Below are 24,329 nucleotides of genomic sequence, written 5' to 3' on the forward strand. Positions count from 1 at the left end.
TTAGCAGGCAAAGTGTTATCAAAACTATGAATGCGGTAACCGTGTCTTTACCAAACTGCATACCAAGCCATCCACCTAACGCGAAACTCAGTAACCAAAGACAAATTATGAGCACTCGCACTCGCCTCAAAGTTACAACGTGTCTGTATCTCAGCCCCAAAGAAAGAGCGAGAAGTCTGTCTACACTTATTGCGGTTGATCTCAAGATCGATACTGCACACAAAACAGTAGTTGAGATACTATGTACCATGTAGTAGTTATTATTCCAGTTAACATTGACCATAGTACCCATCACATAGATAGCTAAGATTGGTTGCGGAATAAGTCCAACACAAAGATCGGTGACTGCCAGACATCGAAACAAAAGTTTCGTCGGAGGATGAATAGAAGTCACTTTATGAAGAGCGATCAGGATCAGAGCATTGCCCAGAGATGCGGTGATGGAGAGAAAAATGTTGAGGGCCACGAGAAATACAGCTAGGCCTGGTGGTAACACTTCCCCTTGGAATCTTGTGGTGTTGTCTTCTCTAGCAGTTACGTTTGACATCGTTCCTTATGGTGAGTACTTCGACTTGACTACACTTTGTGGCTAGCCCTGATGATTTAAGATTTCTCGGCGAATTGCATGACCGGTTGCGCTTTTTATGAGCAGTTTTGGTCTTTTTAATTAATTACGTATTATTGTTTTTTTTTTAAAAAAAATGCCTGGCGGTTAACCAATGAGAGAGATGAAAGATGGGTGTTTGTGATATTATTGACTTTCAAATAGCGCTTATCGGTGTCGTTTCTAATTGGCAGCTAAAATATGCTATGTTTATTGCTCGTTTTAGCGAGAACTAATTGGCAATAGAAACCGTTATTGGACGAAGTGTATGCATCATTAGACGCACTTGTTAACCTGAAAGTTTGGTCGAGAAAGCTTTTAAATTTACGGAGATAGGATAATGACCGAGTTAGGGGTTGAGTTGAGTTTAAGTTAAATTTTTTAATTAAAAAAGTATTTAATTACCGCAAAGAGCCTTAAAGTGTGAATGAATCGCTTGGCATTTCTAAACAAAGATCTAGTGAGCTACTTGGATATTTGCATGAGAATACACGTATTCTAAAAATTCTGTAAAAATGAGTTGGACCAGCGAGTCTGCGACAGCCCGGCAGCCAGGCAGGGTCTCAAATAGAAGGCTATTCAAATAGAAATAGAGCTAATTAGACTTAATGCCTGGCAGTCGACAGAAATATTCACCAAATTTCGGCAGAATTGCAACAGTCGATCGCAGAAAAAAGCGTTCTGTGATACTTGTGATCATATTGAAACCATAAAGCGTTTCGATCATTGTAATCGCGATTGTAGAGATATAAAAATTCTCTCTGCGATTCTGGGAAACTACCAACACGTGGTTTCGGCGGTTTTGGTCCTTGTGATAAAAAGCCATCATGTAGTTCAAGCCTAATGTTCACGTTAGATCCAGCAAAAACGGCTGGTTTGAATCTTAAAATGCACATTTTAATCCTTTTTGAAAAAGTGCCTTAACGTAGATTCGGCGTAATGTCCCCTCCTGATCCACAGGAATCGAATAAGAAAATGACATTTTGTCACTCAAAATGGTGATTCTTGGTTCTTGTGTCGAAAAGCCACCATGTAGATCAAGCCTAATATTTTAACTCCAGATCCAGCAAAAACAGCCCCTTTAAAACTCAAAACGTACATTTAAGGGCTTTTGGGAAAACGCCACCACGTGGATCCGGCCTACTCTTCCCTCCAAATCAAAACAGAACACAGGACGAAATAACGGATTTAATTGCTTTTAAAGGTAGATTAAAGTTGTACATTTGAAGTATTTAAACCACATTTAATTTCATTAGGAAAGACTTTAAATGTACCTTTAATGAACTTTTATTTATGAAATAAAGGTATACTAATGAACCATTTCATAAAAATTGCATTTTAAGATAAAAGCTAACTCAAAGAATCATTTCATAGGCTTTAAAAGGCTCTCATAAATGGCCAATAAAGATACAATTAGTTTACCTTTAACTTTTTGGAAAGGTCTCCAAAAACCATCTTTAGTTTACCTTTAATTTTCATTAAAATGTACAACAAAAGCTTCACAGTCATCTTTAATGTGTGTTTAATTCTCATTAATGTCCAACAAAAGTTTCACATCCATCTTTTAATTGTGTTTTATTCTCATTAATGTCCAACAAAAGTTTCATAGTCATCTTTAATGTGTGTTTTATTCCCATTAAAGTCTTTAATTAGCCTTGCTTCACCTTTTGATGCATTCTAAATGATACAAATTGCTAAAAAAGGGTGGGCCGGGGGGGCACCAGAAGCATGCTGTGGACAAACATATACAGTGAAACCAATATTTTTTTTTATTTTTTTATTTCTTTATTTTGTCTTACTTCCCTACATAAATTACAAAAAGTCACATAAAGTGTTTTAAACAGTCGTTTATAAATACGTACAATAAAAATGAATACAGTAAAATTTTTTGCTGTCAGATGAGACTGGCTAATTTTTTTTATTAAATTAAATAGCGGATTTATTTGATTAAGCGCCCAACCTCAAATTAGCGCCCACCTTGAATAAGAACCCACTCCCAAGGTCTGAAAATTTAATAAGCGGCCAGGGCGCTTAATCGAATAAATACAGTATTTTATGTAAAGTCTGTGTCCAGGCCATGAGGCCCATACAGCCACAGCTTATCCCGGTTTCCGTAGCATTAAGCGACTAGGAGTATTGCTACTCCCCCCTGGATGGGATGCTAGTCCATCGCAGGGTTACCCCCCAGCAGTAAATTCGCCGGTACCCATTTATACACCGGGTGGAGAGAGGCACTGTGAGAGCAAAGTGTCTTGCCAAAGAACACAACGCAGCGCCCCACCCAGGCTGTTTGACTCGGTGTCGAGCGCGCTAACCATTAGGCCACCGCACCTCCCACATAGTAGTTATAAATATTTTTTGAATGTTTTGGGACAAGTCTCAAATAAATTATTCAATCACTGGATCTGCGAAGCCAGCTGTGAAGCATTCAGGCCTGATTCCATTAGTGGAAGCAGGCCTGTGTTTACACACCCTTATATATAGTGCACAGAAGCAATATACTCTTAAACTATTGGTGGTTAGAATGATGGGGTAGTCAAATTCTAAATACCGGTAGATGCAGAACCCTTCCTTAGTACCACCAAAAACTGATTGTTTACTTATTTTTTCTTAATTTTTTAGTTTGTTGATCCTGGTTCAAATAGGCAACATAACAACAACAATTTGGCAAGGTCACTGAGCAAACTATCTAATCCATTGATTGTTTTATGTACATTTTGTAAAATGCAATGTGCATGGCACAGTTTATGATATAAAACAAACATAATGACATCACTTCATAATATAACAATAAATTAAGTGTGGTTTTCCTAATCACCCTGTGAAACAACACTAAATGATGGACACAATGAAACACAAAATTCAATGTTTCAATTGTTGATTCACAATAGTCAACAAAATAATGGAATCAGTGTCTTATGATGATGCCTTACTTCTATTTCATGAAATCTGAGTTGAATTACTCTATCCATGTGTTCAGTACTGAGGCCAACAGTTCTGGCACAGCATACTCACAGAAAAAGTTGCAATTACTGGTATGTTTCTAGGCACAATGCCTCAAAAATTAAAATTTCTGCAGCCCTTCCCTTTTCATGATTGGCACCTCATTTTCAGTCAGCTTTTAAGAGCAGCTCTTTGTCTTGTTAGTTCCTAAAAAAACAATAATATAAGATATTACTTACATTAGCAGTTGTAAAGGTCTAAAAGAAGCTGCAGTAAATATCTGTTCAAAAGCATAAAGATCTCACACTCATAATAGTTGAAACTCCAAATCCCCTTATGAATACAATGTAGTCACTCGCAATAGTACAGAAGCTTAAAAAGCTCTGAGAATAAATTCACCACTTGCAAACTGACAAATCTCATGCTCATAATGGTCAAAAATTCAAACCCTATCTCGGGCCAACACAATTGCCTATATAACATAAACATGTCAGGACAGAACCTCCCCTCCTCAGGGAAAATTCACATTGACTGATGTAGGTTATATTTCACTCTACTTTGAGTAAATGTCACCTGAAATTATTTTTTATGTGCCTCAAAAGCATAAAGATCTTGCATTCATAACTGTTGAAAATCCAAACCTTAATTATCTTGGGCCAACACAATTGCCTACATGTATATAACATAAACATGTACATGTAGGAGAAAACCTTTCTCAGTCTCATCAGGAAAATTCACATTGACTGACATATTATATTTTACTCTACTTTGAATTTTTAATTTATGTGCCTCAGGTTTACTCTTAGAAGCAATCAGTGATCTTTATGAATGCGGTCACTCACAATAGTACAGAAGCATAAAGATCTGACAATAAAGTCGCCACTCGCAACTGTACAAAAGCATAAAGATCTTACATTCATAACTGTTAAAAATCAAAAATCCTTTCTTAGGGCAACGCAATTGCCTATATAACATACATGTAAAAATGTAGGAAAGAACCTTTCTCAGTCTCATCAGGAAAATTCACATTGACTGACATATTATATTTTACTCTACTTGAGAAAATGTCATCTAATTTTTATTTTATTTTATGTGCCTCAGGTTTACTCTTAGAAGCAATCAATGATCTGTATGAATGCGGTCACTCGCAATGTAGTACAGAAGCATTAAGATCTGACAATAAAGTCGCCACTCGCAACTGTACACAAGCATTAAGATTTCACATTCATAACTGATAAAAATTCAAATCCTATCTTGGGCCAACACAATTGCCTATATAACATAAGCATGTAAGAGGTAACCTCTCTCAGTCTCATCAGGAAAATTCACATTGACTGACATTATATTTTACTCTACTTTGAGAAAATGTCACCTAAATTTTTATTTTATGTGTCTCTGAGGTTTACTCTTAGAAGCAATCAATGATCTCTATGAATGCAGTCACTCACAATAGAACATAAGCATTAAGATATGACAAAAAAGTTGCCACTCGCAACTGTACAAAAGCCTAAAGATCTCACATTCTTGACTGTTAAAAATCCAGACCCTATCTCAGGCCAACACATTTGCCTATTTTAAATTAGCATTAACATGTAGGAGAGAACCTTTCTCAGTCTCATCAGGAAAATTCACATTGACTGGCATAAATTATTTTATTTTACTCTACTTGGAATAAATGTCACCTAAATTGTTTATTTTGTGCCTCAGGTTTACTCTTAGAAGCAAATCAATCATATGTATGAATGTGGTCACTCGCAATAGTACAGAAGCATAAAGATCTGACAATAAAGTTATCACTGGTAACTGTACAAAAGCATAAAAATCTCACATTCACAACTGTTAATATTATCCAAACCCTATCTTGGGCCAACACAATGTATACATGTATAACATAAACATGTAGAAGAGAAAATTCACTTTTCAAAAAAAAAAAAATGTCACCTGAGTTTACAGTTAATATATTTTTGAAGCACAGTAGGGGTAATTATGCAGGGTTAATGATTCAAGCTGAGAAATAATTACAGCCTTTCAAATCAATATTTTTCAAAAAATGACAAATAAACTACTTATCAACTCAAATTAAAAATATAGCACGATTTCTGTCAAGCCGTACCGCCGTTAGCAAATACGTCTGCGTTCGCAGGCTATACCGCCGTTGAGAATGTCATAATTATCAATAAATAATTAATTTATGCATAATTTTAAATGCGCGCCAAAACACATTACCGTTACTTCGAATAATAACGAATTTTTCTTTGAACCACTGGGTCATTTCTTAGGAAATATTAAGCATATACTATAAATGTATAAGCTAATGTGAGTTTTTAAAGTAGAATTCTCTTACTTACTCTTGAAGCGACGATAACTGCAATTTCCTCAGCGGAGTTCGAGAACGACGAAACGGTCCGCCGACCAGCGCGGACTTTGGTATTTTCCTTGTGATCCTGCAGACGGCGCTCTACCCGTTGGAGTACTTCAGGTTGTGTCTTGGTGCTGCCTTCATTTTCTTCCTGTAGCTGTTCGATCTTTGCTACGAGGGTGCTACTGCTCTCGATATAAGCCTAATCTCAGCTTAGCTGATTTAAGCTTATATTGTCGTCCGAAAACTTGGCTCTAATATGTTTATACCGCTGATCTTGCTCCGCCGCCATACTACAACCGTGAAAACTGTACAATATTAAACGCTTGACGTCGGACAGAATCGAACAGTACGACCTGACAAAATAGAACTGAACAAAATTGTCTCACAAGACACGGTACGAACGGTGAAATGGCGCGCCATTTTTCGTGCACACAATAGACCCGAGGCCCCCAACTGTCTCAACCTCCTTCAGCCTGCCGCTGATCGTTGTTACCAAGGCTCAAGATTCTCAAAATAGCATTTCGCCGGTGTTTGCCTGGATTTTAAAGCGAATCGATCTGTTGATAATTTCTTCCATTAATTTTGAAATTAAAGTCGTCTTTTGCATTTATGTTTCAATAAAGCTCAGAAAGACCGTTTACTGACTAATGCATGGTGTTTTTTGGTGAGATCACTTTTCAGACTATACCATATTATACGTACGGCGACTTGTCATTACTGAGTTTGACATGACATATAAATCTTCATTAAAGGTTAATTTTTGTCAGTTGCAACTTATGAGACTTTAATTTCGCATTTTAAGCCAACTAAAGATCATGACTCACGTTTAGTAACTTTAATATTCTCGATTAAAGTTTACAAAAGAAAAATTACAACTATAATGTTCCTTTACGATAAAATTAAAGGTACCAAAGTTCAAGTGGTAATTTATGGTGAAATTAAAGATTGCTGAAAGGAGGCTTAAAGACCTGTGTTTTTAAAGATTAACTAAAGGTCAATTAAACGTATATTAAAGGTCAAATGTACCTTGCAAAACTTTAATCTAACAACTAAAGACAACAAAAGATCAGGCGATGCTTTTATTTAACTTTAATTTTGTCCAAAAGGCACCAAAAGTTGAGCATTCGTCCTGTGGAAAATGAAACTTTGTCACTAAAAACGGCGATTTTTGTCGGTCCTTTTGATAAAAAGCCACCATGTAGATGAAGCCTAATTTTTACCCCCAGATCCAGCAAAAACGGCCGATTTGAAACTTAAAATGTAACTTTCAAGCCATTTTGGGAAAATGCCAACACGATTATTCGGCCTAATGTTTCGACCAGATGAGTAATCAAATAAGAAAATGGAACTTTGTCACTCAAAATGGCTATTTTCGGTCCTTGTGATGAAAAGCCATCGTGGAGGTCAAGCCTAATTTTAAATGGCCGTAACCAGATATTTGTAATAGACGAAGCAAACGTTGTGAGCACTGAAGGCGTGAGCCGGCGCCAGTGGAGTCTGGGAACATGCTCCCCGAAAACACTTTGAAATCTAGAAGTTATACCATTTTCATGAGGTGTTTCTTCAGAAAAAATCAATGTTGTTCAACTGGGGATTATTTGCCCAACCAAACATATTATGTTTTTAATTTAGGGTAAATATCTAGACGAGGCAAGTGCCTCGTCTTCTTTCCAGTTATGGCCCTGTAATAGGTCTCGCATTCAGACAATTTCTTTGTCTGAGGTTGCAAATTCGTTGTCACCTAATTTAAGTTGGCTGAGTACACCAGTTTATAATGTCTTTTTTCAAGATTTGGGAAATATTTAGAATATTTTCCCCTTCATTGTACCATCTGCATCTTGCTCTCAAAATCGCTCTCTTGGTTTTGTTGGATTTGCCTCTGTAGTGTGTTAATTCTCTTTTCCAGTTCTTCTTCTTCTCGCGACATTTTGGCCTTTTTTCTTTTCGCATACTTCACAGCCCCAGACCCCACATGTAACTTCCAGAATATTTAAGCAATCACAATGAAACTTCTAATAACGGAGGCTTTGGTTATACAATTTAGAATAAAAATCAGCGAAAATAAATGACGTTTCGATTATATCGCGGTTCATCATTATCAAATTCTAAAAAAGTCAGATTCTGATGAGTTCAATATATATTGAGAATGCGTGTGAAAATCTCGTTGCATATGATTAAACGTTTAAACGTTTCACCCAGAAACTGAACCTTTTGAGATCATTGTATTTTTTGCCAATTCCTGCGAGAGTAGACTTTTATTTTAAAGTAATTTTACCGTCTGTAATGTACGGTATGATAGTCTGGGGGTCGTGTGGCTCAACACTTTTTAGTGACTTAGAAAAAATCCATGTGCGTGCCGCCAAGATAATTTTCGGCTTAGACTGGTTCACCCCTTCAGAAGACGTACTGCGTCAAGCAAAGTGGATACCATTGAGGCAAATGTACATCCGCAGGATACTTTGTTTTGTCTTCAAATGTGTATCTGGAGGTGCTCCGGTCCAATTACAACACCTGTGGACGGAGCAGAAGACTAATTACAATCTTAGAAGGAAAAATTGCTTGTCAGTACCAAGACCAAAGACTGACTTTCTCAAAAAGTCGATCACTTATGAAGGGGCCACATTATGGAATTCTTTGAATAACGAGGCCCGCCTTAAAGAATCGTTGGCAAGTTTCAAGGGTGCTTTGAAAGCATTAGGGATTTAGAGGCTGTGTATTTTCGTTTGTTTGGAATGCTTAGTTTGTAGCTGAGTGCTTATGTTCATCAATGCGTTGGAATCAACAATGTATTGTCTACAAATTTAAATGTGATTCGTGTGATGCGGATTATGTAGGCTACACTCGCCGACACCTTTTCCAACGCATTGATGAACATAAGCACTCATCTATTGGAAAGCACCTGCGTGACGCCCACAACCAGAGTAACAAAGATCTTAACAAGCAATTTACAATCTTGAAGAAATGTCGCGGGAAATTCGAATGCTTGATCTTCGAAATGCTCTTTCAGTTATTCAAGAAATGAAACCTAAACATCCAAGAAAATCTGGAGCTTTTCGTCTTCTCATTCTGCGATACAGTGCTCAAGGGCAGAATTTTAAAGCGACGAAAACGAAGCTGTGGCCCAGTTTTGCGGACTACATTCTTGAAAGCAGGGGAATTAATTTTAAATTTATTTTTCCCCTACAAATGTTTGATGTTATATACAAATGCTTTCTGGTGTTTTGTTTTGTTTTTTGTCCGTCAATTATTATTACTTTAGATCCTTGTTATTCATATTTAATATTGACTTTGCTTGCATAGCGCGGCTAATAAAAAAAAAATACGATCTCCCCACATCACTTTAATTGCCGAATCCTGCAGATCATAAAGTTATTTATAGCGAAAGTCTTGGCGAACATCTCATTACATCTGTCAAGTGATGAGTTGTGACTGATGTTTTGCACTCCTCCTGCGAGCTTTACCGAGCTTCAAATTGCAAGATCTGTCAACACGCCTATTGTTTACTATTGCGAAATCGGTGCACTGAATGTACCCATGGCCGACACTATCGCAGGTTGCTAAGGCGTGCGTGAAAGAAAGCGACCAATAAGTAAATCAGTATTTTTGATGTCTAAATGCAAATTTATTTGTAAGGGAAATACTTTCAAACATGGCTGACACTCCTCAATACATGTACATCAAAGACCTGTATTTTGACCTCTCTGCTCTTGGATTGTAAAAAATATTGGTCGGTTTGATATTTGAAAAAGAAATTGTCGGTTTCTTTGCGTGTTTCCATTTCAAAACAAAAGGCTTGGGTTAAAATTAGCTAGTCTGACGTAATTTACAAAAGGTTGTTTATATATAAGGTAATCATACGCGTGACATGTGACTCAAAACTATTCACCTAAAATGCGTAAACTTCAATTTTGTCGACCGTTGCAAAATAGTTGTTGTCGGATCAAGAGCAACTAGCAGCATGTTCTCCTCGCTCGTAGTAGTATTTTTAGCTTTGATCTCGGCTAGCGCCGCTGATCTATCTTCTGAGTTCGCTCACCACGCAGTGCTGGACCCAGCAGAGTTGATGAAGCTCTACTGGACGGTTGACTGGGATAAGGAAACCGTATCGTTCGCTGTTGAGGCGGCAACTACAGGATGGATTGGTTTCGGCTTCTCTTCAGGGAACGGGAAAATGGCCGGTAGCGACGTGGTAATCGGGTGGGTGAAGGACTCTAAAGGTTATTTGACGGTAAGTAATAACTGCATCGCCCGTGGCATTTTCAATTAAATGCAAATGGCTCTGGGAAACACGAGCTTTCAGCATGAAACGCATCCAGCAACAAATGCTAGGCAACGTGCAGGACCTGACTTCGTAATCTTACCATAAATATTTTAATTATCGACTACAGTTCTTAAAGAGGGCAATACTCATGCAAAACGCGAAATTCGTCGACGACAGCTTGAGGGATGAACTTGTCAAAACCGGCCGATATCGACTGGGTGATTAAAACAAAACATAATCATGCATTTTTCTTTCACTTTATTTCTTTTGTTGTCATTGTGTTGTTGTTTTTTATGGAACCAACCAACTGTCAAATTTTTTTTAGTCGGTTAATGAAAAGAACGCATACAATTCTGTTTAAAGTTTTGTCATTCAAACTAGGGTTATAATTGGCATGACTTAATTATGATTGCTGCAATTTGTGGCGTGAGACTGCGTGCCAGAAATAGACATGAACAGTATCTGAATCACTTGATTGTTCCCATAGCTACTTAATCAAACTAATCAAACTTTCTGTTATCGACCCAAACGGAATCGAACTTGATTGTTCATAAAAGTTCGGCATTCCAACAAAAAAACTGTAAATCGAACAGGGTCAACGATTCAAATTTCGAACTCTTGGTTGTAAATGATTATCTTTTTTTTTTTACTTTTGCGTTTTTTTTTTTTTTTTTTACTTTTCAATTAGTTGACAATACTAACGAGATTAATCCCAAGTTGCTCTTCATGTAGGGAGACTCGAGGCGTGCTTGGTTATTTACTAGATCCATTTGTGGCACGCTTCCGGAGCTTAAAAAAATTCACCACCTTTCTTTTTCCATCTCTACCGCCTATACAGTGCGCTTTTGATATTACTGATCCTAGAAGTATCAAGGACACGCGCGAGTCACATATGATCCTAGTTAATGCCTGCAGGTTTGACTTCTGTCCAGGAGTCCGATTTTTTCTTTGTTTCCCGGTTGTGACAACTGAATCTACATTTTTTGCAACGTACTTATTATGGATAATCAATTTCTTGCTTTGCAATGATGTATTCCGAGCAAGCTCATTGAGCCGATTCAGTTTTTCCCACTATTACTACACTGGTTGCATATCAAATTAAGTTGATCTTCTCTCGGGTTTTCTTCAACTTTAATTTTCTAGCTATCGTTAACTTAGGCTTCTTGGTCAACTGGCCTCGGTTGTTTAAAGAATGGATTTATCACTTAGTATCCAGTGGATAGCGTAGTTTGTTTTGTCAACACTTCAATATTCACTGGATAGCGATTTACCCGGAGGATAGCGTTTCACACAGTTTCATTGAAAAGCTACAAATCCAAGTCCTTGTCCGTTAACTGACCCTCTCTAACGTTCGTCAAAGAAATAAAAAAGAAACGTCTGTGGACAAACCATTCCAGTCCAGAGTCCAGGCAAAAGCACAAAAGCACTGCGTATCCTGCACATAAACGCTTTGTAGGCCACAGCCTCAGTGCCGCAGTGCGCAAGTTTAAAGTTTTCGGTGCATACATCATTTATCATTCATTTCTGGTTTGAATCGTATGTACATTGCTACAAAGGGATATGGAGATGAATGGTCTATAGAGAAGCATTAACTGTTTGAACCACAATTACCTTCTTGTTAAAATTATTCAAGGCTTGCATCTATTGCAATCTCTCAATTGTAAAACTATGCGGCTTAACTTAGGAAATTAGTGTTTCGTGGCCATATGTTTGGCTCCAACATCAAATTCACAATAGGTCCCGTATTCGATATCGTTCGAGACCGAATTAGTTAAAAAATTCCTGGAAGTGGTACCTGGAAGGTCCTGGAACTGTAAAGCCTGGTTTGCACTAGTGACGCAAGGGCAAGCATAACAGCTCTTATTTCACCGTGAACACGACCTTGACGTAAGCATAAGCACAAGCCCAATGATCAAATGTTTTCTTCAGTTCTTGTGCTTGGGCTAGTTGCGTCGAGGCCGTTTCACGGTGAAATACAAGCTGACATGCTTGCGCTCGTGCTTGCATCGTGCTTGCATCGTGCTTGCGCTCGTGCTTGCATCGTGCTTGCATCGTGCTTGCGCTCGTGCTTGCATCGTGCTTGCATAACACTCATCCCATAGATGTACAAGTCACGTCGCATAATGTAGTTTTTATTGTTGTTTTAACGGAAAAGGAAAACAACCTTATATAAAGGTTACCGATAGACCACAAATTCCAGAGACCTTGAAACCGAAACAGTACTAACTTGAAAAAAGTAAATAGATATAACAAAACATGTTACTCATTTTTGTTAGGACCGCTTTGCTGACGAAGAACGTTTGCCACCATTGGACAAGGAAAACAATTACGAGTTAACTGGCTTCGAGGAAAGTGACAAAAAAACTGTGTTGAGATTTAACAGAAAATTTGACACCTGCGATCCAAGAGACAGGAAGATAGAGGTAAGCCTGATGTTTGTTAATTAGTTTAAAAAACAAAACAAAAAAACAAAAAAAACAAAGAACAATAAAAGTTCGGTGATGGCGCTCCTTGTTATTTTACATCTGTTCGACCTCTGTTTTGTTTTCAGTGTTTGTTATCAGTAAAGACTGAGATAACCTTTTCTTTTATTTAACAGCAAGGTACCACGAAGGTGGTGTTCGCCTATCATACAGAGGACCCAAAGTCTGATATTGATATTAAATATCACACGTTTAGAGGATCAAGGAGCATACTTCTTCTCAACAATATGGACGAGAAACAAGTCAATGAGACAGGGTGGAAAGATTTTGTCATGAAAAACAAAAATGTGAGATTGCTTAAGTAAGCATTTAATAGATGATAACATTGACGATAGCCATCACTGACGAGTTTAAAAGCGACGGTATTTCATACTGCATTGCTGATAAGAAGTGTTTGTTAAATAGCTTCATTAAATTATACACTGGTATTTGCATTTTTGTTTTTAGATAACGATTCCCAAAAAGCGAACAACCTACTGGTGTTCTCTGATCAGGGCCCCGGAAATCAAAGCCAAGCATCACATTACAAAGGTTTGTGTTTCTGCACCTTCAAATAACATGCAACCTCTGAAGATTAAACCTCGACTAACGATTGTATTTCACGCTGCCATCAATCACAATTATTGTGACAGAAAACAAAATACAGAAGCAAATTGAATTGATCGAAATCTACCAATTACCACTTGACTGTAACAGAGTAGATGATTAACGAAGATCGTCGCGTGTTATTGAAAGGGCAGTAAATTTTTCAATCAACCACTTCTGGTCTGCCCTTTCAATAAAGTATCGTTTTTGCATAAAAACAACACTTCCGAGTTAACAAAATTTTATATGTTGTATGTCGTGCCATGTTTCTAGTAGCCTACTTGGAAATACCCCACGATTAAATTTGTTTTTAGTATACACAGTCGAGCCTTTACACGAGCTTAAAAATTAATTCATGAGAGGGATATTTTCGGTATGCTATGATTAGACATTAATTAAATAGGTGTTTTATTCTATGCCTCTCTCATGCGTCTAAGCGGCTCTTAATTCCCGTTCACCTTAATCGTTTGTCATATTTGTCCACGATGTAGATAACCTTGAGGAAATTAAGCAAGGAATATTTACCAAAAAATATTTTCCCTTGCTTTTCCCTTCCTTCGGGTGTTACATGCAGCTTGCAAAATAAACAACGCCCAACGATTTTGCCGCCTTTTCATATAATCGTTTTGCTTAAATCAAACTGAAACTTCTGCAGCAGTTTTTTAAAGTTCCCACAACAATAACAGAGATAAGAAACTACAATCGAGCTCTAATTCAAAGGATATAATTGGGAAGGTCATTTAAAAGTGTCGTGTCGATGATAGAGAAGGGTATCTAAAATTGTTGTGTCGATGATAGAGAAGGGCATCTAAAAATGTTGTGTCGATGATAGAGAAGGACATCTAAAATTGTTGTGTCGATGATAGAGAAGGGCAACTAAAATTGTTGTGTCGATGATAGAGAAGGACATCTAAAATTGTTGTGTCGATGATAGAGAAGGGCATCTAAACTTGTTGTGTCGATGATAGAGAAGGGCATCTAAAATTGTTGTGTCGATGATAGAGAAGGACATCTAAAATTGTTGTGTCGATGATAGAAAAGAGCATCTAAAATTGTTGTGTCGATGATAGAGAAGGGCATCTAAAAGTGTCGTGTCGATGATAGAGAAGGGCATCTAAACTTGTTGTGTCGATGATAGAGAAGGGCGTCCAAAATTGTTGTGTCGATGATAAAGAAGAGCATCTAAACTTGTTGTGTCGATGATAGAGAAGGGCATCTAAAAGTGTCGTGTCGATGATAGAGAAGGGCATCTAAAATTGTTGTGTCGATGATAGAGAAGGGCGTCCAAAATTGTTGTGTCGATGATAGAGAAGGGCATCTAAAATTGTTGTGTCGATGATAGAGAAGGGCATCTAAACTTGTTGTGTCGATGATAGAGAAGGACATCTAAAATTGTTGTGTCGATGATAGAGAAGGGCATCTAAAATTGTTGTGTCGATGATAGAAAAGAACATCTAAAATTGTTGTGTCGATGATAGAGAAGGGCATCTAAAATTGTTGTGTCGATGATAGAGAAGGGCATCTAAAATTGTTGTGTCGATGATAGAAAAGAACATCTAAAATTGTTGTGTCGATGATAGAGAAGGACATCTAAAATTGTTGTGTCGATGATAGAAAAGAACATCTAAAATTGTTGTGTCGATGATAGAGAAGGGCATCTAAAATTGTTGTGTCGATGATAGAGAAGGGCATCTAAAATTGTTGTGTCGATGATAGAAAAGAACATCTAAAATTGTTGTGTCGATGATAGAGACGGGCATCTAAAATTGTTGTGTCGATGATAGAAAAGAACATCTAAAATTGTTGTGTCGATGATAGAGAAGGGCATCTAAAATTGTTGTGTCGATGATAGAGAAGAGCATCTAAAATTGTTGTGTCGATGATAGAAAAGAACATCTAAAATTGTTGTGTCGATGATAGAGACGGGCATCTAAAATTGTTGTGTCGATGATAGAGAAGGGCATCTAAAATTGTTGTGTCGATGATAGAGAAGGGCATCTAAAATTGTTGTGTCGATGATAGAGAAGGGCATTTAAACTTGTTGTGTCGATGATAGAGAAGGGCATCTAAAATTGTTGTGTCGATGATAGAGAAGGGCATCTAAAATTGTTGTGTCGATGATAGAGAAGGGCATCTAAAATTGTTGTGTCGATGATAGAGAAGGGCATCTAAAATTGTTGTGTCGATGATAGAGAAGGGCATTTAAACTTGTTGTGTCGATGATATAAAAGTGCATCTAAAATTGTTGTGTCGATGATAGAGAAGGGCATCTAAAATTGTTGTGTCGATGATAGAGAAGGGCATTTAAAATTGTTGTGTCGATGATAAAGAAGGACATCTAAAATTGTTGTGTCGATGAAAATTCAATCAGTTCTTGCATGGAATTTAGGTTAAAAAGTCTTATAATCAAGAGTTGTTTTTATCACCGATCTCTACATAAGTTTGCGTCAGTTTTTCCTCTTTGCATAGACTCACGTGTTTTCGTTTGCAGAACGTCAAATTTAAGAGGAAACAAATGTTTCATTATTCGTCAGCGGATTTTTGTTAAATTTGAACTGAACCAAACGAAAAATTTGATGAAATATCTATACGAGATTAGGCTGTGCAGGATACTACGAAGAAGTATGAATGTGCAACAGTTTTAACGCTGATTCGCGTATTGGTCGAGATAAATTGCAGCACCCTTTCTTCTATTTCTTTTTTGTATCTTTCTAACAAAATGGCTGTTGTTTATTTTTTGTAGCAACTGTTCAAAAGTGTGCACAAAACATGTTCTTTACACTTCCACATTTTTGACATTTCTGTTGCTTTTGTCTTGTAGTTCGAGCCATACATCCAAAAGGGAAATGAAGGATTAGTGCACCACCTGGTGATTTACGAGTGCCACAATCGTGGACAATTTAATGACAGCGTGCATTACGGCCCCGGATTTGATTGCCACGACTACGCCAATATGCCATTCGGAGAATGCTACTTTTACAGTATAGTGGGTGTTTGGGCAGTTGGTGCTCAGGTGAACAGTCTTAGAGTGTATTCATATCTGCACAATTGCAATTTTTTATACCCTTGAATACAGTCTAGCTTGATCTTACTATTGTACTCAATCCCGAATGCATTTACTGATTTCAAAGATGTGTATTATCAGGCTTATCAGTTTAATTAATTCGTTTAGTCTATTCTTTTTTATTCACTTTGTCCTTTTCTTTTGAAGGCATTTTATTACCCGCCAAACGTTGGCTATGTTATTGGATCGGCGGATTCACCGAATAGTTACATGCTCGAGATACACTATGATAACCCGAAAGAAATTGAAGGTTAGTAGGTGCATTATTTTGTTAATTCTCTAGAGCATTACACACGCGGTGTACATGTTAGTAGTCAGTTTTCGAGAAGTGTTCTACTGGTTCTGAAAGATCTTTTCATAAGCGAAAAATTCTGTACCTGATCTGATGCATTTTTCCTCCACGGTATACACTGAGATTACCACCAGATGACGGGTTTTGCTTAAATAAAAAAAGCCATGATTTTAAGTATAGGATGCCAAAAATATCTAAGGACGTTTTTAAGTTTTCTTTTTTTCCTAGATGAATAACATAGTGGAACTTACTGCCCGCTGACTTAGTGAATTGCAAGTCATTATCGAATTTTAAATTAAATTTAGGGAAGCATGTAAACAAGTTAATAGATAGATGATAGATAGATAGATGATAGATACTTTATTAACGTGAAATAATCTTAGCTTTACGGCTAGTTTACAGTTATTTCACGAAATTAAAAAATAAAATCTAAATTAATTAAAATATATAAAATATAAAAATGCTATCTACTATAGATAATATAATTAAAATAATAAAAAATATAAAAAATAAAAAAACCTTTTTTTTTTTAATATAAAAAAAAAAAAAAAAAAAAAAAAAAAAAATAAATTTAAAAATTATTTTTTTTTTTTTTTATAATTTTTTTTGCGGGTTTTTTGGGGGTCCCCTTGGGCGTAACTAAGTATTTTTATATTTTATTTATGCATGTAAATTTTGTTTTTTATTTTGTATCTATTTTTTTATAGTTGATGTGATGTCTTAAACGATGTTATCAACTTAATAAATGTAGATGTAGAAATATAGTTTAGCTAAGTTCGTTAAGAGTTGCGAAAAGCTTTACTGTCTATATGAAACTGAAACTGACACAAAGAGAGAGCGCTTTGATTCCCGCTAGGAATGATTTTATTTCTAACGTCTGGCTCTGTGTACAATCCGACCAAAACTGTAGTTGCACTTATATTTAGTGAATAAAAAACAAGACGACTTACAGTAGTATAATTATATATAAGTTTAAAACGAGACAGATTTAATACTTAAAACCCGAAATTTAAACTGAAATTGCTGTACACCAACGAAAGACAGGAAGTTACTTTGCGTCGTAGGATTAAAACATTCCCGACACAGCTAATGGAGTTTTCCACTGAATGTAATTACATTCGGAAAAAGTGAATAGTATTTGCTTTTTGGTGGATTGTCTTATCCAATTTAGAGACGTTTTAATCCAACAGGACGCAAAGACAGCTCCGGACTGCGTTTTTTCTACACTCCGAACCTCCGTAAGTACGATGCTGGTGTACTACCTGTCGGGGAATCGAGTCTTCCATATATGGTAATCCCACCTAAACAAAAATCGTGGATAACTTATGGATTCTGCCCCAAAGAATGCAGTCAGGTAAGGAGTAAAACGTGATGAAATGACAATTAACCATTAACTAGGCTAAATACCTCGCCGCCTAAAATCATTACCGGCTCAAGGAACGCGCTTCAAGGAGCGTATGTTCAATAACCTATACAAAAGTTTGCACTGGAGTAGGCTGATGTAACCGGTAACTAGTCTGCTTTCAGCCATTTTCTTTTGAGGTGGTATAAGAAAATCACCCCTTCCATTTTCATTGAAAATATGCAAGCTCATTTTGTTTAATTTTCTCTAATAAGGAAATGTTAAATTCAACAACGCTGCCAGGAAAAGGAATTAAGGTGTTTGCTGCATTTCTTCACACTCATCTTCAAGGTATGTCATAACTGTCAGGTTGAACACATGCAAAAAAAAAAAAAAAACAGAGAAACACAGTCTTATACTCCTGTCAAACAGGGTGACAAGATAACGCTCAAAAGATATTGATGAATGTCGATATAGAATACTTTGGGAAAAAAAGTTTTTAATTGAATGTCGTTAAACCAGTATCTAGCCATTGACGACAAAAACACATTGAGCTAAATGGACCCCCCAAAAGTGGATACCCGAAACTGGCGACAAACACAGGAAAACGCAATTTTTTTTCCCTCTCTACCCGAGAGCGTACTAACGCAAAACCAAAGCAACATAATGAAAGCAATAACAGATAATTTTCAAAAATCAGTGTAAAACCGCTTTTAAGTGTTAAACGTTTTAAATCGCAGTCTTATTTCGTAAGCCATCGTTTTTCACATTTTTTTTTGTCGATTTTATCAGGAAGTGCAATATGGACCAAACATGTTCGTGATGGAGTTGAACTAACAGAAATTGCACGGGATGACAATTATGATTTCAATTTTCAGGTATTTTGACCAATTGCACTTAATATTTTTAAATATACTAATAACTAAAATCAGAAGCATAAGCTTCTGCTAAAATAATTAGCCGAATTCTGATTTCATGCAAAGGCGCTTAGTGTTAGAACTTCCACCAATGCCTCTACTTGCCCTAGGGAAATAGTGATGCCTTAAGATTACTATTTTAAGCGACTACTAATTGTAGCCATTTTTTTAAAACAAGAATAAGCGATTATTTAATTTTAGTGATATCGTGTAAACCAGTTTTCAATGAACATATAGCTAAGATGGAAATAAATGTTCAGTAAAAGATCAAACTTACTTGAAATTTAACTGATTTTGCATTGCCAGAAAGAACAAAGATATCGGCATCTATTATTAAAAGAATTTTTTTAAGTCGACCATAATTAAATTTGACTGAGACAAATTTTAGCGAGCACTAAATTTAGCGATTTTTGCCTAACTCGCTAAAATCGCTAAAATTAGTAGTCGCTGACAATAGTAACCTTAAGGTATATTATGTTCATTATCGTTATTGTTAATGTGATGTAAAATGTAAAACTAGTTACTTCGCATACCTGTTTTGGTAAAACGTAAATGAAATTTAAGACAATAGAATGAGAGGAAACTATTTTGGATCATTAATTTCATGAATAGCGCTGACTGGGTCATAACCAAAAGAGAAATAACATCCGTTTGATAAAGCTAAATTTTACAAACGAAATGATTCCTCGCAATTACAGTAAGTAAACTCGTTTATAAAAACATCTTAAAAGTTACAACAAAAATTTTAAGAATTTTAAAATTACTATTGTGTTCAAAAATTATCAACATCGCGTGGCTAATAATAAAACAGTTCATGAAACGATCGGTGTGGCAAACTAGAGTATCGAAACGTCTGTTATTTTCTCAAATGCTGAGCGTAAGAACTGGCCATAGGAGGTAGCAGATTAGCCAGCTTGTGATCTTCCATGCTTACAATATTGTTAAGTAGTGGAAGAGATCATGATTTTCGTCTGTATAAAAGTGTTGGAATACCAGCCTTTTCCATCGCCTCACAATACGATAAACTAGGAAAGGTTATTCACATAGCGCGCCTCTGAATACATTCCATGTCGTCAGACAAATATTTCAGGAGACTGCGATGGAATAGCTAACATAAAAAATCCTAGCACTAATCTTATGGCACTACAATTAAAAGCTAGCCGTTCATCAGGACTTATACCGGCTCTCTTAAACTGACTCAAAAGATACAGTCGACGTACGGCCTTGGAGGTTATAGTATCCACGAAATACCCCTAGGACTATAGCAGAGGATACCCTTTCAAACTGCACCGACGCCGTCTATCTTGGACTATGAGAAACATCTAACTCTTTGCACTTAGTCGGGTTTAATTGGAAGTGATTTTTCTGAGACTAGCTGGAAATGTGATTCCGAAGGGGAGGGAGGGCGCAATAGCCCAAATTTTTAAAAGAAAGTTTGAAGCTAAACTGAAAGTTCCAGGGGGTCGGAAGGGTCCATCCTTGGGGTAGGTATGGATATTTTGGGAACCACACATTATAATTAAACTGCCATTAAGGTCGGGACACACTAGGCGACACGTCGCTGCAACACGTCGCGGCAACAGTCACCTCGTGTGACATGCGACAAACTATGTCGCTGCGACGTGTCGCACGAAGTCAAACTGGTTTGAATTTGTGCGACACGTCGCAGAGACAAAATGAGCGATAGCAGCGTTGTTGCAGCGTGTTTACACGTAGTGGGTTTAAGAACAGTAGATATCCTGAACACAATATAAAGGCTAACCGCAAGCAACCTAATCGCAGTCCATAGTGTACCCAGAATCCATAGTTTAGCTCACCAGTAATTCAGAAAGTCCTCAGTTCTGAATTCTGTAAATCCTGTTTACACGTTAGGCATTCTATTAATCCCACAAAATTAATTACCTGTATACCAAAAAATGCAAAATAATTAGGAAAGGTAAATCTATGTCTGGCAATACAATACACTTACACATCATGGAAAGATACAAATTTAAAGTTAAGAAATGGTTTCATTTATCACACATGCCCAAAGAGGCAAATGTAATTTTTCTTTGCGGCCTGAAATGACCACTTGGTCAATATTTTGACAAACATTTCCTCACGTATAAATAAGAGAGACAATCTCGTTACAATGATCACCACTTCGAATAGTTAAATGAACAATTATTGTTAGTAATTCTTTCTTAGATTATTGTTATTATTAATATTATTATTTTCTTTGTTATGTTATGTTATTTCCAACTTAACTAATTATCCTAGTTAATGAAATTATATGTAATTAAATTCAAGTAGCTTTCGCAATACTACCAAACTTCTACGTAGTCATGCAAATAAAGCTTGTTGTTGTTGTTGAAAGGACGCGATTCTTATTAATTTGAAGTAGCTTTAGCACGATTCTAGCTTTACCCCTTTTTAAATCTTCACATAAACGCCGAAGACATAAGCTTAAGCCAGTCTTCAAAATAAAATTATAGTACAATGAGAAACGCTTACCTCAGGTCACTGTATAATTTTTAATTATACAGTGACCTGGGCCGCCGGGAAACTTAAAAAGTTTCCCGGATAAGTTTCTGTTAGAAATGTTTGCGAAAAGCTTCCACCGTTTCTCCTCATTCCATATTTTTCTTTATCGGGAATACAAATAAAGGATATTGCATACCCTTTGTTTGGGGACCCGTGATCGCGTCAAGAAGAAAGAACATTGACAAAACTATCTTATATAACTCAAAATCACTTTATTAAATCGCCATCGTCGCCATTTTGAAAATCTTGTCATGAGCCCGCAATACGGACCACGGGGAATCCGCTAGGGGAGAAGGGATGGGGGCTTAACCTTTCCCCAAGCCCCACTCCTTTCGTCTGAAAGAAACAACATCCAACCTCGCCAAAAGCAATTAAAATGAAAATAAACTGTCGAGGCTATCATAAAGAGCATACACTCAAGCCTTTGGCAAATTTTTTTTTTTTTAAAATACAAAAGGGCGGTGAGGGAAGCCAACAAACTTTTCAATTGTATTTTTTACTGCCGTACTATTTCAGGAAAAAGTAATAATGGCCATTTTGAAAAACACTATTTAAAAAAATACAACTTCGCTTTAAAGATCCGAAGAGATTGGTTCTAGAAAAGTTTTCAAGCGAATTTAAGAATGTGATCCGTTCTGGACACGTGACCGATGACGTCATAACAATGGGATTGATTAAAAAGTACTTACCATATAAGTATCCACCAACATGTAATTTCTTGTTACCTCACATTCAATGTAACGCCAGATACGCACTTGTACCCAGACTCCCATTTTTTGAAAATTGTACATAGCTCACTTAATTTTTATATTTTGTTCGGTACTTGGGCAGTCCGAAATGCCTCACACCAATGTGCTTCAAACTGCAATGACTGCTTTTTCAGTAACAAACTATTTTCGTCACAGTGAGCAAAAACAAACTTCTGAGCAAAGTCACGTGACTAATGACGTCATCAACCTACGACTTATACAAGAAGTAGGTTATGGTGAGAGTTATTTCTTTACGACGAACTACTCCTGCTGACTTCAAACTGACCAAGTTATTTGGCATTGACGATTTTTCAGTTGTAAAGGATTTTGGGAAGGCTTTTATTATAATTATATATTGTTTTTATAATTATTATTATTATTATTATTATTATTATTATTATTATTATTATTATTATTATTATTTTATACCTAAGCTACAAGCACGTTAGCCTTACTATGTGTCTTTCTTTGCAGGATATCCAAGTTTTAGGCAAGGAAGTTCACGTTAAGCCGGTTAGTGTACTTGTACTGTATACTTTGAAGGGGCATGAACTCGAACAGTTTCCATTTTAACACGAATAAAAATAACTCAGGTAGGGCTATAAGAAAACTTAACAAACATCTAAGCGTACATTGACGCTTGGGAATATTTAACAAAATGACGTTTGGACTGTGACCACTTTTCTCGTACTGTGTAATGGACATTTAAAAAATATTATTGGGCTTTCTCAGCACCAATGCACTTGCATGCCAATGTACTAGCAACAAAACTTGAAGCTTGGCCAGTTGCCTTTGACAAGCCAGGTCTTTTTGAAATTTTATATTTGCCAGCTGCTTGCCTTGTCAAACTTGTAGTGTTTGCCTGCCTTCAGTGTTTCCATTTCGATATCTAGGGAGACGACTTGATTAACTACTGCAAATACCAAACAATGGATAAGAATAAAATTGTCGTGGTGAGTGAAAAACTTATAATGTAATGCCTTTAATATAGCAATTGCTGTATTTGTTTACGTAATTACAGGTAGTTAAGGAAGAAATGTACGTTAAGTTAATTTTGATTATTTACATACAAAGTTAAAAGAAATTTAAATAGAGAAATTTAAAGGAAAGGAAAAAACCTTTCAGTCTTAAATTAACTGATAATCCGGGTCAAGAATAACCGTCGACGCAGGTGGATTTGATTCTGGTTTAGAAAGGATCCAATCGGTTTAAAACCTAGACCTGCTAATGTGCAGGTCCAGTTCTGGAACCGTACCGGACCAGTTCTACATGTACAGAGGTCCCGCGTAAACAGAAGCCGATCTGGTTCGGTGCGGATCGGATCGCTTCCAGTTCGGTCCCGTGTCAAAGTAGCTTTAAAGTAGCTTTGATTATGAAGTTCTTGAGCTTCATAAGCAAACAAAATGTGGCTGACAAATACGTGTAGCAATCGACCGCCAAAAAGTGGACATTGAAACAAAATCAATCGATATCTTTCGTGTCCATCTGTAGAGCTAGCGTCGTACATGAACGAGCATTAAAAAAAATCGAGTTTTACGTAGTTCAGCCACGATGTAGGCTCAATTTCCGCCGCCTTCTCCGGTCTTTCGGGGGGATGACCGCGGGCTTATTTTCCCGAAAAGCGGCTGGAAATCGAGCCTATCCACGGTGGATGAATCTGGAAATCAGAGCGTTGGCTAAAATTGAGTGCGCGGCTGCTAGTTTGCAAGAAAATCAAATGCTTTTCAGATGTAACAGCAAAAGTACGTTTTTACCTGATTCAGTCTATACGTCTTAATACATTTATTTACAGCGTAATTACTTTACGGTTTAAATGCTTTCATACTGACCTACGGAGCGATAACATAAACAAACCATTTTAGTGCCACAAGGTAAAAAAAAGGAAAAAACTGACCACTCCGGAATTTGAACTCGCAACATCGTGCACTTCACTGATAACCACTCCAATGAGCTAATCCGAGAAACCCATTAAAGCTCGACGAATACGTCCTTTATCAATTTAATAGACATCGTGGGTTCTATTAAACCGCTGATTATCTGCGTCACGCATTTTTCCTCAGTTCTGCTATACTAATTGCGACGAAAAAATGTTTGAATCACCTGCTACTTATATGTATTTAAGGGGGTAGGTACAAAACGAGGACCCCTCATTTGGACCCCCTTTTGTACCCCATCTGGGGCCCCTTCTGGACCCAATCTGGAAA

The 24,329-nt window shown here is 36.8% G+C and overlaps 3 protein-coding genes across 3 annotated transcripts in view; 2 read left to right on the forward strand and 1 right to left on the reverse strand.

Annotated features, from left to right (window-relative positions):
- Positions 1–547, reverse strand: part of LOC144645417 (adenosine receptor A2b-like) — a 1,887-nt gene extending 1,340 nt beyond the window's left edge. Inside the window, exon 1 of the mRNA XM_078504998.1 lies at positions 69–547. Within this exon, the coding sequence (XP_078361124.1) occupies positions 69–547 (479 nt within the window). The remainder of the gene's footprint in view (positions 1–68) is intronic.
- Positions 1–24,329, forward strand: part of LOC144660640 (tRNA:m(4)X modification enzyme TRM13 homolog) — a 124,349-nt gene that overhangs the window by 50,954 nt on the left and 49,066 nt on the right. The gene's annotated exons all lie outside the window — the stretch shown is intronic.
- LOC144649150 (DBH-like monooxygenase protein 1 homolog) overlaps positions 9,840–24,329 on the forward strand; it is a 30,871-nt gene continuing 16,381 nt past the window's right edge. Inside the window, exons 1-8 of the mRNA XM_078508611.1 lie at positions 9,840–10,137; positions 12,447–12,593; positions 12,770–12,940; positions 13,101–13,184; positions 16,060–16,251; positions 16,450–16,552; positions 17,785–17,948; positions 18,212–18,287. Of these exons, the coding sequence (XP_078364737.1) occupies positions 9,868–10,137; positions 12,447–12,593; positions 12,770–12,940; positions 13,101–13,184; positions 16,060–16,251; positions 16,450–16,552; positions 17,785–17,948; positions 18,212–18,287 (1,207 nt within the window). The 5' untranslated portion in view covers positions 9,840–9,867. The remainder of the gene's footprint in view (positions 10,138–12,446; positions 12,594–12,769; positions 12,941–13,100; positions 13,185–16,059; positions 16,252–16,449; positions 16,553–17,784; positions 17,949–18,211; positions 18,288–24,329) is intronic.

Source organism: Oculina patagonica, chromosome 1 (genome assembly GCF_052425735.1).
Source record: "Oculina patagonica isolate OP01 chromosome 1, crgOcupat, whole genome shotgun sequence".
In the NCBI taxonomy this organism is placed as follows: domain Eukaryota; kingdom Metazoa; phylum Cnidaria; class Anthozoa; order Scleractinia; family Oculinidae; genus Oculina; species Oculina patagonica.